The sequence below is a fragment of the Callospermophilus lateralis genome, chromosome 17, assembly GCF_048772815.1.
Source record: "Callospermophilus lateralis isolate mCalLat2 chromosome 17, mCalLat2.hap1, whole genome shotgun sequence".
Taxonomy (NCBI): Eukaryota; Metazoa; Chordata; class Mammalia; order Rodentia; family Sciuridae; genus Callospermophilus; species Callospermophilus lateralis.
The window spans coordinates 72733837-72750511 of NC_135321.1; the positions used below are offsets into that span (position 1 = coordinate 72733837).

At 47.9% G+C, this 16675-nt stretch overlaps 1 protein-coding gene across 1 annotated transcript in view; it reads left to right on the plus strand.

Moving 5' to 3' along the window:
* Phf2 (PHD finger protein 2) overlaps positions 1–16675 on the plus strand; it is a 56936-nt gene that overhangs the window by 8667 nt on the left and 31594 nt on the right. Inside the window, exons 2-3 of the mRNA XM_077105631.1 lie at positions 4869–4954; positions 8799–8913. Coding sequence (XP_076961746.1) covers positions 4869–4954; positions 8799–8913 — 201 coding nt within the window. The remainder of the gene's footprint in view (positions 1–4868; positions 4955–8798; positions 8914–16675) is intronic.

The following is a 16675-nucleotide window of genomic DNA, read 5'->3' on the forward strand; positions in this document are numbered from 1 at the left end:
TTTTTCATGTGCTTGTCAGCCATTTACCAATCTTTGGAAAAGTGTTTAAACCATTTCCATTTTTAAATGGGATTATTTGTCTTTATTGTTGAGCTGTAAGCGTTCTTCATATGGACGCCCGGTCCTTATCTGGTATATGATTGGCAAATATTTCCCTTCATTCTCTCAGCGCCGTTTGTCCTCCTCCAACTCCTTTTTTTTTTTTTTTTGGTACTGGGAATTGAACCCAAGGGCACTCTACCATTCAGCTGTGTCCCCAGTCTTTTTGTTTTTTACTTGAGACTGGGTCTTGCTGAGTTGCTGAGGCTATCCTCCAACTTGTGATCCTCCTTCCTCAGCCTCCTGAGTCCCTGAGATGACAGGTGCCAGCCATCCTCATGGTGTCCTTTGATGCACAAAGAACATTTGATTTCCATGAGGCCAGTTTATCTATCTTCTTCTCTTGTTGCTCATGGTTTTGGTGTCATATCTAGGACTCCGTTGACAAATACAAAGCCACGAAGATTTTTCTCCATTTTTTTTTTCTTCTAAGAGTTTTACAATTTTACATCTTACATTTAGGCTGTTTTCATTTTCAGTTAATTTTTGTATAGCGAGCGAGGTAGGCATCCAAGTCCGTTCTTTTGCCTGAGCCTGTCATTTGTTGAAGGGATTATCCTATCCCCCAACGAATGGTCTGGTAACCCTTGTCAAAAATGATCTTTTAAGTTTAAGTGTTAAGTTTTGAAATTGGGAAGTGTAAGTCCTCTTTATTTTTCTTTTTGGAGGTTGTTTTGGCTCTTTGGGGTTCTTTATTATTCCATACAAATTTAAGGATAAGCTTTTCCATTTCCGAGAACACAGGTGTTGGGATTTTGTAGGGATGGCATTGGATCTCTCATCACTTTTGATATTATTGCTATCTTGACATTAAGTCTTCTGACCTGTGAACATGGGATGTATTTTCATGTATTTCTGCCTTTTAAAATTTCAGTGTTGCATAGCTTAGGTTAAGTTTATTTCTAAATATTTATATTTATATTTTATTTTATTTTTTTTTCAGAAGTAGGGCTTGAACCCAGTGCCTTATGTGTGTTAGGAAAGTGCTCTACCACTGAGCTTCAACCCCAGCCCTTTCTTTTTTTTTAATATTTATTTTTTTAGTTGTAGTTGGACACAATATCTTTATTTTATTTATTTTTATGTGGTGCTAAGGATCGAACGAACCCAGGGCCTCGCATGTGCTAGGCGAGTGCTCTACTGCTGAGCCACATCCCCAGCTCAACCCCAGCCCTTTCTATTTAATTGTGAGACAGTATCTTGCTAAGTTGCTGAGGCTGGCCTTAAACTTGGGATCCTCCTACCTCCGCCTCCCAAGTGGCTTGGGATTACAGGCATGCATCAGTATGCCTGGTTCTAAATATTTTATTCCTTTTATGTTATCATAATTGCTTTCTTGATTTTATTTTTGGATTATTCATTCCTAGTGTATGGAAATATAGCTAGTTTTTGTGTGTTGATCTTGCATTCTACAACTTCTGAATTTATTAGCTCTAGCATGTGTGTGTGTGTGTGTGTGTGTGTGGATTCTTTAGGAATTTCTGTAGGATTATGTCATTCAAATAAAGATCATTTTACATCTTCCTTTCCAATTTGGATGCTTTTAATTTCATTTCCTTTCTCTGAATAGGACTTCTAGCACTGGGTTGAATAGAAGTGGCAACAGCAGACATCCTGTCCCCTGCCTCATCTTCTAGGGAACACTTTCAGCCTTTTATCAATGTGTATAATGTCACCCTTGTGTATGATATTAGCCGTGGGTTTTCACGCATGGCCTTTATCATCTGAAGATGTTCCCTTCTATTTAGAGCTTGTGGAGTTGTTGTTGTTGTTGCTGTTTTTTAATCACAAAGGGTGTGGGGTTATGTCAAGTGGCGTTCCCTGTATACTCTGGAGACACAGAAGTGGCGTGTGGTTTTCTTCATCACATTAATGTGGTGTGGAAGGAAGGAAGGGGACCAGGAGAGGCTGGGAGGGGGAGCAGAGGGCGAGGCAGAGGCTGGGTAGCCCTGGAGAAAGGGCCAGGTGAGCCACACTCCCCTTGTCAGAGCTCTGTCTTCTTGAGTCGGGGAAAGAGAAGCAGAAATCTGCTGTCCCAGCCTCCAGGGACTGGAGCTCAGGGACACTTGCCTTCCTAGCAGGCAGCGGTGATGCCTCGGGGATTGAAGCGTTGGCTCATTTCCTGTGTGGAATGACCCTTGTATTCCTGGGATAAATCTCACGTGTTTGTGGTATGTGGTCCCCTTAAGGTGCTGCTGGGTTTTATTCGCTAGTATTTTGCTGAGGATTTTATACCAGTGTTCGTAAGGGTTGTTGGTGGGTAGTTTTCTTGTGGTGTTTGCCTGACTTTAGAGTTTTTATAATGGACTAGGAAATATTCCCTCCACTTCTAACTTTCTGCAGCAGTTTGAGAGAATTGGTGGTGTTGAATTATTTTTGGCTCAGCCCAGGCTTGGTATTATTCATCTTTAAATATTTGATAGAATTCACTAGTGGTGGTTTGGAATTTTGTTTTTAGGAAGGTTTTCAATGACTGATTCCATCTCTTTATTTCTTATGGATATGTTTAAAGTTTCTATTATTATTTTTTTAAATTTCGATAGTTTATGTGTTCCTAGGAATCTGTCCATTTCACCTTGGTTGTATAATTCATTGGCCTGTGCTTTTTCATATTATTCTTTCAGAATCCTTTTTTTGTTTCCTTAAGGTCAGTAGTGATTTCTGGTTTTAGTAATTTGAGTCTCCTCTTCTTCTTCTTCTTTTTTTTTTTTTGGTCGGTCTATCTAAAGACTTGTCAAAGAACCAGATTTTGGTTTGGCTGATCCTCTTCTAAAGCAGCTGAGTCCATTTTTACATAGGTTACTACACTCCCCTCCCAACACTTAACATCGGAGGGCCCCCCATTCAGAGGAGAAAACAAGCTCAGAGATAGATACGCTGTTCCATCATCAAAGAAAGCTCCGGGCTATAAGACGTCAGGAAAAGTGTCCAGTGGTTCAGACCCAGAAGAGCACGGTTCCCTGGAGGTGAGTCCAGCTGCCCTGAGCTTCCCTGTCCAGGGACCCGTGTGCCCTGTGGCTCCGGCAGCCCTCCTGGCATTGCCGAGGTGACTGAGTGGCCCAGAGGGCTGGGCTGGGGGATGCAGCCTGTGTCCTTAGCAGGTGAGGAGAAGAATGACAAGCTCAGTGGCCAGGTGTGGGGCCAGGCCCAGCATCTGCACTGAAATATGCTGCTTTCTCTGTGGTTCAAGTGTAGGCAGTTTGGAAGGGGAACTGTCACCCTCTCCCGCCCTGACGTAGCCTGTCACCTCCCAGTGTTCTGGCCTCATCTGCAGGCTGCTCCCCTCCGTGTCGGATGATCATCACCAGCTGACAACTCACCTGTCCCCACATGGTCTTGCCATTCATCACTCTTAAGGGTCACTGATAATTCCATTAGGGGGAGGGACACTGGAGGGCAAAGTTTGTCTCTAAAGAGAACATTTAAGCTGTTTCTAATCTTCTTCTAACACAGAATGCTGAAAAAGCGTCGCGGTTCATACAGTGCTTTCCTCTCAAGATGTTCCCGTGTCCACCTGTTGGGGTGTGTGTCCTGCCCAGGGTGTGAACCAGGCTCCTGGCTGGCTTTGGCAGTCCGCCCTGCCCACAGGAGCCGTCCTGTCCCCATTTCCCAGTCTCACCACCTTTATGTTTTAGTGTTTTAAAAGATTCCTACTAATTTTTTGATAGCTATGAATCTCTGTCGGCCCCCAAATAAAAAAATTAAACAAAAGAAAACATTTAAAAGGTCATTCTAAATGTGACTGAAAATGGTTTAGGAAACTTGGCTTTAATTGTTTGGGAGTGCCCGCCCTCCATCAAAACCATCTGCTTGGTGGACATCGGTGGCTTCTGGATAGCTTGTTCCTCTGAACTCCTCCTACACAGAAATTCTGGATGTGCCCCTGGGGAAAATGTCATTTTTAAAAAATGTCTGGTCAGTTTTCTTTACACTTCTTGGCTCACGAGAAGGAAACGCTGAAGCGTGTTCCCAGCCCATCCACTGCTTTTCCTTGTGGGGGTAGATTTCCCCACGTCCCGCCCTTCATCAGCTCGATTCCCATTTATTGCATGGTACAGATGGCCACTTTTAACCAAAAAGGTAGAAGCCATGGGAATGGAGCCATGTGTTTCCATCTTGCTGGGTTTGATACTCTAGAAGCTTTTGATGTTTTGGGTCGTAGCCTTTGGTGCTCACTGTCCTCATTCCCTAAGTGGCTTTGGCCTGTGACCAGGCCAGTGTCTGCTCAGCAGGCAGCTCTCTCCTGGGCTGAGTTCTCGGCAGGAATTCAGGGAGGGAGGTTGGAGAGGTCATGATTTCTGTGACCCAGGTGTCATCCTGAGCCCTCTGGGGTTGAGCTGGGCAGGTGGCCGTGGTATGTCCTGCATGGGGTGCTCCTGGCTGCTGCTGGTATGTTCTGTCCTCACGGGCTGCTCCAGGGAAAGACCTGGGGGTGACCTGGCTCTGAGATCCCCCCTCATCTTCTCTGAACCCTGGGGGACAGGGTGGAGGTGGCCTTGTGGAGACAGGCCTGCTGGGTGTGAGGCCCAGCCCATCCAGTGGGTCCACGTGGTCATGTCCAACACTGTCTGCGTCTGGGCTGCAGATCCACTCTAGGAGGGCAGCCCTGCAGCCCCCCTGCCCTCCAAGGACCCTGTCCCTGTGCAACTCTACTCCATCTGGCCTCAGTCCTCAGGTGGTGAGCTGGGACCCTACCTCAAAGTTGGTGGATGAAAGTCACCTGAGGGGGCTTGAATGAGAAGGTAACGACCTGTTTCCTCCTGTTTCAGCTGTGTTGGGGTGGAAGAGGAGGAGGCGCCAGACATTGACATCTACCACTGCCCAAACTGTGAGAAAACCCACGGGAAGTCCACCCGTAAGTACCCGGAAGGCCGCCTCTTGCCATCTGGAGTGGCAAATACTCGCCTTGGCTGCAGGGAGGGCCGGGGCTCTGCTAGGCCTGGGCCTTGGCCCCGAGATGCTAGGGCTGAAATGCCCTGGGTAGCACCAAATGGCAGTGTCACAGCGTCAGGACTCCAAAGCTGGGAACCCCTCAGGCCTCACCTGCCCCTTCTGAATGGATCCTGCCCTCAAGAGCTATGCAAAAACCGCACTAGATTTAAAGCCCAGACGGGGCTGCATAATTAACTCTGGTAGTGGCCACAATGGCCTGAGTCTGGGGTGCAGACTTGGGAATTCAGGTAAATGGTGATGAAGGTGCATCAGGGCCCCCAGCTCAGCCCATCCCTGCTGCACTAGCCACTGGCACAGGTGGGCCCATGTCGTCCATATGTGTTTGTGGGTGGGCTCTGCATGCTCCTCCAGCAACAGTACCCCCCTTCCCAGGGAATCTCAGAGGGCCTGTGTCTCGCAGAGCTTGCTGTTTGTGTGTGCTGAGGCTGTCCCTCCCCTCCCCTTTCCTCTGGTCCCTCTCAGGTTCAGTGGGTCCTGGGGGGCTCCCAAGGCACAGGCTCAGTCATGCTTGGCAGGTTCACCCAAGTGGCCTTTCAGCTCCAAGACCAAGCCTGAGTTGCAAGTGGGGGTCAGAGCCATGTTCTGCGAAGACCTCAGGAGAGAAGTGACCTGGGGACTGGACCAGTGTCACAAGGGTGCAAGTGTGGCCTCGGAGCTCCTGCCTGGGTTTGTACTCACAGAAACTGAGGCTGAACGTGGCCTTGGCTGGCTGGCTGATCACACTCCTGTTCCTGGCCCTGGGCTGGCGGGGCTGAGTGGGATGGTACCCTGGGATAGGGCTGGGACGTCAGTTCAAGAGAGTTCCCTCCAGGTCCCTGTTGCAAGCCTGGGGGGCCAGACCCTCAGGCTCCGTGGGCAGAGCCCTGTAGACACAGTGGGATTGGAGGGAGGAGGCAGAGGTGGGAGAAGGCCCCAGGGCTCTTGTTCTTGGAGTCCAGCCTGATCTCAGGGGAGCTTTGGCTGGCCTGGCACTTGGTGAAGCTGGCGCTGTCGAGTAAGGTCTCCCTACTCTGGGGACCTCACTGCTGTCCGGGCTTGGCCTCTGTGTTAGTCAGCTTTTTGCTTCTGTCACCAAAATACCTGAGGTCAACAACTTAAAGAAGGAAAAGTTGACTTGGGCTCATAGTTTCAGTCCACTGCTCTGGGCCCCAGGTGAGGCAGAGCATCATGATGGAAGGAGTGACCGAGGGGCGCTGCTCAGCTCTGGGCAGCCGGGAAGCAGAGGAGGGGGGAGGGTAAGGGGCCAGGGACAAGATATACTCCCATGGGCAAACCAGTGACCAGGTCTCCAACCATGCCCCACCTGCCTGCAGTTTCCACCTGCTCCCAGTAATCTATTCAGCCTTCAGTGGACTGACCGTTGAGGTCACAGTCCTTCTGATCCAAGCACCTCCCCCAAATCCCAACTCTGGACATTGCTACATTGGAAACCTAGTCTTCAAGACGTGAGCATTTGGGGCACATTCCAGATCTAAGCCCTTAACCGCCTGTGTCCATTGCTCTGAAGGCGGGGGCTGCGCTTGTTCCAGATTTTGTCCCTTGCTCCCTAGCACATCCTCAGCCCCGTCAGATGCCACCAAATATGTGGGTGGGTGAAGATGAGAAGTCTGGTGGTGCTTTCTGAGCTTTCTAGGCTCAGGCTGTGCCTGGGGGAAGTTACCTTCGTAGCCCCTCCCCAGCCATTGGCAACCCTGGGGACAAACGATGGCCCTACATTCTGGTGACTGCTTCAAAGCAGAATTAGGGTGGGAAGAATTTCTCCTGGGTCCAGATACCTCGCCGAGCACACCTGGAGATCTCAGGGCCTCCTTACCTTTGCAACAGGACGCAGACAAATGAGGCAGAGCTTCTGGGCAGATCCAGGGCTGCACCATGGGACCCGGGAGGTGGCCAGGGCAGAGCAGGGCAGCTGGCCTTAGGAGATCCCAAGAAGTGTTTCCGTGGGGTGGAGGATCTACCTGCTCACTCAGGGGGCCCTGGCGAGAGAAGGACTCTGGGGGCAGCACTGTGTGGTTTATGCCACAGGTGCACATGAGTGTCACCTGAGAAGTTCTAGACTTAGAGCTCTTGGAAACCACAGGCTGCGGCTCCTGCTTTGACAGTCAGCACGTGTTCCAGGTGTCTTTGCCTGGGGACTCTTGTGAGTCTAGCTGCGGTGGGGTGGGGGGGTGCATAGCTGAATAGGTTACCCACATTGATGAGCACGTGGTGTTGATGTCTTTAGTGCCCCTGGGTGTCCTCTGAAACACTCAGTGTGACAATTCACTTGCTGTGGGATGCATGTGCACCCAATCCACCCAGGCCCCACCCCTGTGCCTGGGGAGATTTTGGGCCAAGGTTTGGCCTTCAGCTAAGAGCTTACATGCAAGCTCCCCATCCCATCTCCTATAGCCCAGCCCCTAGGGAGCAGTGTGTGTGTGTGTGTGTGTGTGTGTGTGTGTGTGTGTGTGTGTATGCACGCATGTGTGCGCTTGCTTGCTTGCGTTTTTTGTTTGTGTGTGGTTGGGGGTGTATTAGTCCATTTGAGCTGCTGTAACAAAATACCAGAGACTGGATGGCTTAAATAACATCAAATTTATTTCCCACCACTCTGGAGACTGGGAAGTTCAAGAAACAGGCTCTGGCAGATCCTGGGTCTGGTGAGGGTCCTGTTCCTGGTGCAGCCTGTGGTCTGTGGAGCTCTCTGGAGGCCCCAGGCCTGCCCCCCTGCCTTCCTACTTTTGCTGTTCTGGCCTGGACTGGGGCTTTCAATGGACATTGCGAGGGCAAGAGGGACCCATGCCTGTGGCCAAGCATCACCTTCTCTTTATGGAGGCCAAATGGTGGGGTTGCAGTCCTTCCCCAGGCTGTCCCGTGTCCTGCTATGTTCCTCGGACTGATTTTGAACCATGGGCCCCACAGGTTTATCTGATCAACACAGAGTAGGTGTAGGCCTCAGGGTTCCTAGACTGAATCTTGGCAAGGTGTCCTGTGTGACAAAGGCACAGGAGAAGCAGGGAAGCAGCAGCTCTGGGGTGCAGCTCTGTGACAGAGAAAAGTTCACTAAGTGGTCAGACTTACTTTCCCATCTCTGTCACCGTCACCTTCTGAGGATTGGGGAGAGAGCCTGCTTGTCCCGGGCACCATCCTCACCTGCTCAGAGCAGTACGGAGGGCTCCGTGCTGGGCCTGGGGGACACCTGCACCCCATGCCCCAAGCCGTCTTCAGGGGTGTGTTACGGGGGAGGAGGTGGAGAGAGGAGGGCCACCTGTGGTGGTGGCTCTCAGGTGCCAAAGGTCCCACCAGGGAGGTAACAGGGTCTTGATATGGAGGGCAGGCGGAAGGCGTCACCCAGCTCTGGGATGGCGGTTCCCCTGGCTAGGGACCTTGCAGGAGGTGTCTCCGGCAGATTTGTTGCCTGAAGGAAGAGGAGTCCTGGGAGACCCCAGGTTCTGCGTCAGAGTGATGGATGGTGATGACACTTTAGTTGGTGACACGGGAGGCTGGGGAGGAAGGGTGGGGTCCGAGTCCTTGTGTGTGTGTGTGTGTGTGTGTGTGTGTGTGAAGGGCGAGGAGGTGCTGGGTGTGAGGGTTGGGGTGTCGGGAGGTCTGAGTCCTCATAGGCTCCCCAGATTCTTCCACCCTTTGAATGCCTTGCTGGGTCCCCCTGCAGGGCCGCAGGTGTGAGGGCCCTGGAGGAGGGTTGCACTCGATGACATGTCCCCCACCTCCTGTCCCCCACCTCCTGCCCTCCCGCCCCCCTGCAGTGAAGAAGAAGCGGACGTGGCACAAGCACGGCCCGGGGCAGACGCCCGACGTGAAGCCCGTGCAGAACGGCAGCCAGCTCTTCATCAAGGAGTTGCGGAGCCGGACCTTCCCCAGGTGGGGCCAGGAGGGGGTGGGGGGCCCTGCAGAGTCTGGTCCTCAGCCTGTGGCCCTGCCTTCTCCCTTCACCTTCACCCCCTGCAGCCCGTGGCCGTGTGCTCTGCCCCGGTGGTCCTTCTGACCATTGCTGGGGCCCCCTCTTCCAGGAGGGGGGGTGGTCATGCTTGTGCTGGAGGCCACAGAGCCCCCACCTGCATCCCGGGGGTGATGGCCAGGGACAAGCACAGCCACTGTTCCCCTGGGTGGAGGGCACCTTTCCTGCCAAGTGCTTCACCTTTGTGTCGTTCCTTTCTCTTTTTGGTATTGGGATGGAACCCAGGGGTGCTTTAGCACTGAGCTACACCCCAGCCCTTCTTATATTTTCTTTTGAGACAGGGTTTTGCTAAATTGCCTGGGGCCTCAGCCTCCTGAGTCGCAGGGATAGAGGTGGGCGCCACGGTGCCTGCTCCCTGGTTTCCTCGCCTGCCCTTGGAGCCCTCTTGCCTCCCACATGGCCAAGAGGCCGGCACCTTGAGGGGGTGGCACGGCGTGGCCCCTGGTGAGAAAGGGCATTCACAAGAGGCCCCCCCGAGCTACCCTGAGCTCCTTTCTGTTTGTCTGACAAGATCTTTTTTCTTCTTCTTTATTTTGGAAGGATAAATTCACTGGAAAAAGAGTTTTACGTTGTGGATTTTTCTTTTGACACTTTAAGTATTTCCGCCAACTCCTTTCTTGCTTCTGGGGTTTCTGATGAGAAGTAGAATGTCACCTCATCCTTACTCCCCTCTGTGGAAGTGCTTTTCTCTTCGGACTTCTCCCCCCTCCTCCGCCCCCTGTTTAGCGAGGGGTGATTCACAGACCATAGTTCATCCACTTAAAGTGCACAGTTCAGCGGTTTGTGGTGTGTTCACAGACATGTGCATCTTCACCAGTTTTAGAACATTTTCATCCCCCCCCAAAAGAAATCCCACAATGTTTATTGTCACCCTTATCTTCTATCCCCCTCCCCGCAGCCCTAAGCAACTACTGTCACTTTCTTTTATTCATACATTTGCTTACTATGGACATTTTATATCAATAGAATTGTACAGTATATGACTGGCTGCTTGTGTCCTGTGTCACGCCTTCCAGGTTCGCCACGTTGTACGAGGGTCAGTGCTTTCTTCTTTTTAACGATTGGATAATATTCCACTGGTGCCTAAACCACATTCTGTTTATGCATTCACCGGGTGATGGGCATTTGGGTTGTTTCTGCATGTACAAGTTTTTGTGGGGTCATGTTTTCATTTTTTTTAAGAATGGAATTGCTAGATTGTATGGTAACTCCGTGTTTAATTGTTTGAGAAATTGCTAGACCATTTCTCAAAGCAGCGGTACCATGTTACGTTCCTGCAAGCAGTATATGAGGCTTCTCATTTTTCTACATCCTCTTCACTAGGGTCTTGTTATTATTTAACATGTTGATTCTGACTGTCCTAGTGGATGTGATCTGTTATGTTATTGTATTTTGATTTGCACGACCAAATGACCAAAGATGTTGAGAATCTTTTTCTGTGATTATGGAACTTTCTAAGAGTTTTGTCCTTGTAGCATTTACAGTTTATTATATCTTAATTAATTTTTTTGTATATGGTGGAAGGCAAAGATCTAACTTTATTTTTTTTAACATGTGACTATCCATTTGTCCCAGTACCTTTTTTTGATGAAAAGACTATTCTTCTACTGTTTATTTTTATGTGGTGCTGAGGATCTAACCCAATGCCTCATGCGTGCCAGGCGAGCACTCCGCCACTGAGCCTATTCTTTTACTACTAAGTGGTCTTGGAGCCTGTATCAAAATCAGTTTGCCATAGATGTACATGTTTATTTCTGGATGCTAATTCAGTTTCACTGGTCTATTTTTGTCCTTATGCCAATACCACACAGTCTTTTTTCTTCTTCTGATTATTTTTTATTGGTACATGCCACTGTGGCATATTTCACATACATAAAAACATAATTTGATCAGTTTCATCATCAGTTGTCCCCCTTCCCTCCTCCCTTCCTCCACCCCCATATCGACTACTGAAGTCATAGTAAGTTTTAAAATCAAGAGCTGTGAAGCAAAGTCTAACTTTGCTTTTTCTTTTTCAAGATTATTTTCTTCTTCTGGGTCCTTACCTGTTCCTTGCATTTTACTAAGATCAACTTGTCAATTTCTACAAAGAAGTCACCTCGGATTCTGAATGTTTTTGATCTATAGATTATGATAGAGTTTTTCCATCTTAACCACGTTAGGTCTTCTGGTGCATGAACTTGGGATGCTTTTCCACTTATTTGGATCTTTTAAAATTTCTTTCAACGATGATTTATAATTTTCTGAGTTTTGGACTGCTTTGGTTAAATTTATTTGTGTTTTATTCTTTTTGGTGCTCCTGTAATGGAATCGTTCATTTTATTTTCAGATTGTTCAGTGCATAGACATATATTTGGTTTTTGTCTGTCAATCTTGTGTCCTGCAACCTTGCAGACTAGTGTGTTAGCTCTAATTTTTAACGAATCCCTGAGGATTTTCTCTGTAAAAGATCATGTGACTTGAAAATAGAGATGGTTCTACTTCTTTCTTTACTTTTCTGTCTGGATGACTTGGATTTCTTTTTCTTGCCTGATTGCTTTGGCTTTAGAACCTCCCTATGATGCTGAGTGGAAGGGGCAGGGCAGCGAGGATCAGGGCTCCACCCAGTGCTGTGAGCATGCCACTTGAGGGGGAGCTTCAGTTCCACACGTGGCCCCCCTGCAAGAAGGCAGCCTCCCCTTCCTGGCAGTACTTACCCAGGGCTTAGTCTCAGCCACAGAGACTGGGACAGTCAGGGTTTCAGAAAGAAGCCCTGGAGTGGGAACAGGCAGTGGAGCCTGTGTTCTTGGCTGTAGGTGTCTAGAGTGGAGTCTGTATCCTGCTGAGCAGGGGAAGGTGGAGTGAGAGAATGCTCTGTATTGAAGCATCACAGCCTTTCTTAATGATTTTTTATAGATTTTCTTCATTCACGAATGAACCGGCTTTGAATAATTGCTTTGTAAATAATTTCCCCCAGTTCCACTATCATGCTAGGAATTTCTCTCTCTCGTCTGGTTTCTTTCAAAACATTGCTTTGTCTTTGGTTTTCTGCAGTTGGAATGTGATATGCCTTGGCGTAGATGTCTTCTGGACCCTCTGGATGTGGGCTGTCTTGTCTGCAATTTAGTAAAATTTCCAACCTTTACTCCTTTTTTTAAATTGATTTTATTTTTTATATACACGACATTAAATATTTTTCTGCTTCTTTGTCTCTTTTCCTTCTGATATCCCCATTTGTGCATATGCTATGCTTTTGCATATAATATACTTTGTAATTTGGGGTTGAAAGCTGGGCGTGATGTGTTGTGTAAGAGGAACTGAGGTGACTGGCTTTCCGTGTGGCTAGGCCGGGGGCCATGTTAAATTTGCTATAGCTCTAGGTGCTAGAGACTTCATTTCTTCTAGTTTCACTGTTTAATTATCCCCCGCCCCATTTTCTTTGTGTTTCCCTAAGATTTCCTGATTAAATAGAGTCTGTGTCTTGCAGCTGTTATAACCAACTTGTTATCCTAATGTGCTCTTTGTCACTGGACCCAGGTGTGTTTGCTCTTTACTCAAAAGCCAGTAGTTGAGAGGAAAGTTGGAAAAGAGGAAGTCAGGTTTATTCAAGGACCAGGCCTGAGAAGATAGAGGGGGCTGTCCCCCTTGGCACTCTGTCTTGGGGACCTCAAGTACACAGAATGACTTTTACGGAGGAATGGAAGGATGTGCAGTGGGACAGTGGGCAGAGAGGTCACATGCTGAGCAGGGTCTTCATCATCTCTGTTTCATGTCTCCTGGCCGACTCCTCCCCCCCCCACTGAAAAGCTGCAATTGACCTTGACCCCCGAGGTCTAGTTACATCCATATTTTCTACAAGTTAAACATCATACAATTGACTGTGTTAGTTGATGCACAGAATTAAAGAATAAGGAGGGTCCTGTTACACACGCAGATCTTATCTGAAAGTCTTACCTGAAAGTTGACAGATGTTCTGGTTCTGTAAATGTAGTTACAGTTAGAGTTCACTAAAGTTACAGTTGTGTCACTGTGTGTTCACCGTAACTGTAAAGTTAGGTGCTGCTCATCTTTAGAATTTAGAATGCTCGGCACAGGGAAGAGAAGGGACTCTGCGGAGGGACAGCTCCCAAAGGAGTGGCCACTGTTGAGGTCTGTCGACTAAGAAACCAGGACCAAGGTTAAAATAAAAGCCAAGGTGTTTTTATTCAGGTGCAGAAGAGATTTGCAAATCAGAGAATAGAAGAAGTTCCGTTTGATCACGCTGTCATTGCTCCAAGGGAAAGTTGGTCTGGGCTTTTATAACAAGGAGAAGTGGCACACGCACCTGGTGTTGGAGGAGGTCAGCCGGACCCAGGCCCACCACCTCAGGGTGCTCATGCATCTTGTCGTTCACTGGAATGCCCAGGTCAGGGGCAAAGACTGGTCGCTCTGGTGTTTCTCAAACCTTGCAAGCAAGGTGTTGCCAGGTTCTGGGAAACTTTTCTTTCTAGCGGATTCAGTTCCTGACCTCTCTTTGTGGCAGGTATCCCGCCCCTATCAGTGCATCTCTAAGGCCAAGAGAGGAGTCTTGTCTCGTTTTGTCCATTCTACAGCCTTTTGGACTTCTGTTTTACCAGGTGGTCAGGCTGTGGGGAAGGGAGTGTTCTGTGATTTCACGGTTAATTCTCAGTGCTTTCGTTGGCCTGAGTTTCTGGGCTGTGACCTTTGGAAGCATTTCTCCTGCACCACCTTTACCTGAGACCTGAGACGGCATGGCTGGAGGGGGCTGGACTTGGTTTATTTCCCTTCTTCCTGTCATAGAAAGGTCTGGTAAAGTGCTTTCCCCTGGATGGTGGACCTTGGTTATGGAGGACACTCTAGGTGTATTTAAAAATGATTTATTTTCCCTTTCCCCAGCCTGGGTCAAGAGGAATCTTTGTTTTCTGTTTTGTTTTCGTTACCAGGGATTGAACCCATGTGCACTTAGCCGCTGAACCACATCACCAGCCCCTTTCTAAAATTTTTTATTCAGAGAGGGTCTCACTAAGTTTCTTAGGGCCTTGCTAAATTGCTGAGGCTGGCTTTGAATTTGAGATCCTCCACTCTCAGCCTCCCAAGCCTCTGGGATTACAGGCGCATGCCACAGCGCCCTCTAAGAGGGATCTTGACCTTGAGTACTTGGTAGTTTCTGAATTGATGAAAGTATGCCCCCACACCCACCCTGGGTGGGGACTTTTTAACTCATAAGCTGGTCTATACTCAGCTTCCAGCTGTTTGTCCCAAAAAGTTACCATTTAAAATTCCCATCAGCTTCTGCTCCAAGTGAGGCAAGTCTTGCCTGTGATTTTCTTTATTTTCCTGTCCTCCGATTTGGTGATGGTTGTTTGTCCTGTAACCCCAATTCCCTGATGAATCTGAGAAAAGTTGTGGATTCTTGGTTTATTTGGCTTTTTTATTGTGAGGATGGGCGTGTCAGCTTTCAAGCTCTTTATGTGGTGGAGTTGAAACCAGAAGTCAGTTTCCACACTGTTCTAAGCACCTCACGTTAATTGGGTTATTTATCTTTTTATAATTAAGTTGTAGGAGTTCTTTACATATTCCAGCAGGGCGTGGCGGCACACACGCCTGCCTGCCATCCCAGCAGCTCAAGAGGCCGAGGCAGGATTTCAAATTGAAAGCCAGCCTCAGCAACTTTGGAGCCCCTAAGCAACTCAGCAAGACCCTGTCTCAAAAATAAAAAAGGGATGGGGATATGATTCAGTGGCTGAGCGCCCATAGGTTCAATTCCTGGCCCCAAGGGGGGAAAAAATCTCTTTACGTATTCCAGATACTCATTCCTTTTCAGATTTTCTCCCCCATCCTACAGGTGCTCTTTTTGATTTCTGGATAGTATCCTTTGAAGCACTAAAGTTCTGATTTTGGTGAAGTCCAGTTTTTCCATTGTTTGTGCTTTTAGTGCCACTTCTGTGAAAGCATCGCCTAATACAAGACCTTGAGCATTTATGCTTTGGTCTTCTACAGTTTTGCAGTCTTAGCTTTTTATTTAAGTCTTTGACTCATTCTGCTTTAATTTGTGTGCTGTGAGGTGGGGGCTCTGCCATTCTTGAGCATGTAGATCTCCAGTGTCCCAGCGCCTGTCACTGGGAAGGCTGCCCTTCCCCATTGGTCTGGCTTGGCACTGTGGTTGAACAGCACTGGTCCATGGATGTGAGGGTTGACTTCTGGACTCTGTTGTGTTCCATTGCTCCGCCTGCCTCTGCTTATGCTTGGGCTGTATGGTCTTGATTGTCGTAAGCTTTGAAGTGAACTTAGAAGTTGCGAGGTGTCCTGCGGGTGCCTTGCATTCCGTTCAGCATTCCACGTTTTGGTAGGAATTGTATGGACTGCAGATCAACATTCCATCATTTGTTTTTTCTTTCTTCTTTTTTTAAATTTTCTTTTCTCTCTCTCTCTCTCTCTCTGTCTCTCTATCTCTTGGTGTGTCTGTCTGTCTGTCTCTCTCTCTCTCTCAGAAGCACTGGGGATTGAACCCAGGGACACTCTACCACTGAACTACATGCCCACCCTTTCATTTTTCTTTTGAGAAAAGTCCTCACAAGGTTGCCCAAGCTGGCCTCAAACTTGTGATCCTCCTGCCTCCGCCTCCTAAGAAGCTCCTAATGCCTGGCTCCATTGTTTCTTGAATCCTACTCCTTCCTTCTAGTTTTGATTTCCCTCTTGTTGAATAATAGCCTTTACTAGTTCTTTTAGCAAAAGCCTATGAAAAATATACTCTTTTTGCCTGACAGTGTTTTCATTTCATCCTTATTCTTGAATGATTCTAATATCCTGAAATTGATCTCTAGTTCTAGAGTTAAAGTTATTTTCCTTTTACTCCTTGAAGATACTATTTCATTATCTTTTGACATTTCTTGTTGCTGATGATGTCTGCTGTCAGTCTTGTTGCTGGGCTTTTTGTTTTTCCTGATAAATAATGTGGTATTTCCCCGATCCTTTGAAAACATTGAAGATAATCTGGTCTTTGATGTACCATAGTGGACGCTGATAACTCTATGTTTGTGTTTTTTTGTTTGTTTTTCCTGATTGGAACTCTGTACACATTTTTAATCTGAGAAGTCATGTCTGAATTCTGAAAAGTATTCCATTTTCTCTTTCAATAGCATTTCTTCAGCATGACCTTTGTCACTTTTCAAATCTTTCTTCAAATTCACTTTCTTCTGTTCAGCTGGTTGCCATTGAATGCATCCATTGGGCTTGGGAAATTTCAGTCATATTTCTATTTTTAGAATTTCTATGAAGTTCCTTTTCAGTGTCCTTTTCTGTTCTTTTTTCACACTCCCTGTTCTTTACTGGATCCTTTTGTTATCTTACTTGTAATGTGTTTGATATGTTTTAAAATTTCTTTTCCAGCCGTTCTGTTTCCCTCAGTTCCTGGGATTTCCTCTTGCCTGGTGTCTCTGTGGACTCCCTCCTGGTGTTCACCTGCGTCTGTGGGGCTTGGTTCTTCATGGGGGTGGTTTTCCAGGGTTGCTGGCATGTCCCAAGCTGCTACTTGGTTTTGTAAGTGCCGTTTACTGTGGCCCCGGGAACTTCACAGCTCCAGGTCCCATTCGGGCTTCCCGCTCTGTGGATCAATGTGAGTCTGGAGTTCCCCCCGGTGATAGAGGAGGTTGAGATTATCAAGGGCAGTCTTCCACGTATGACCCT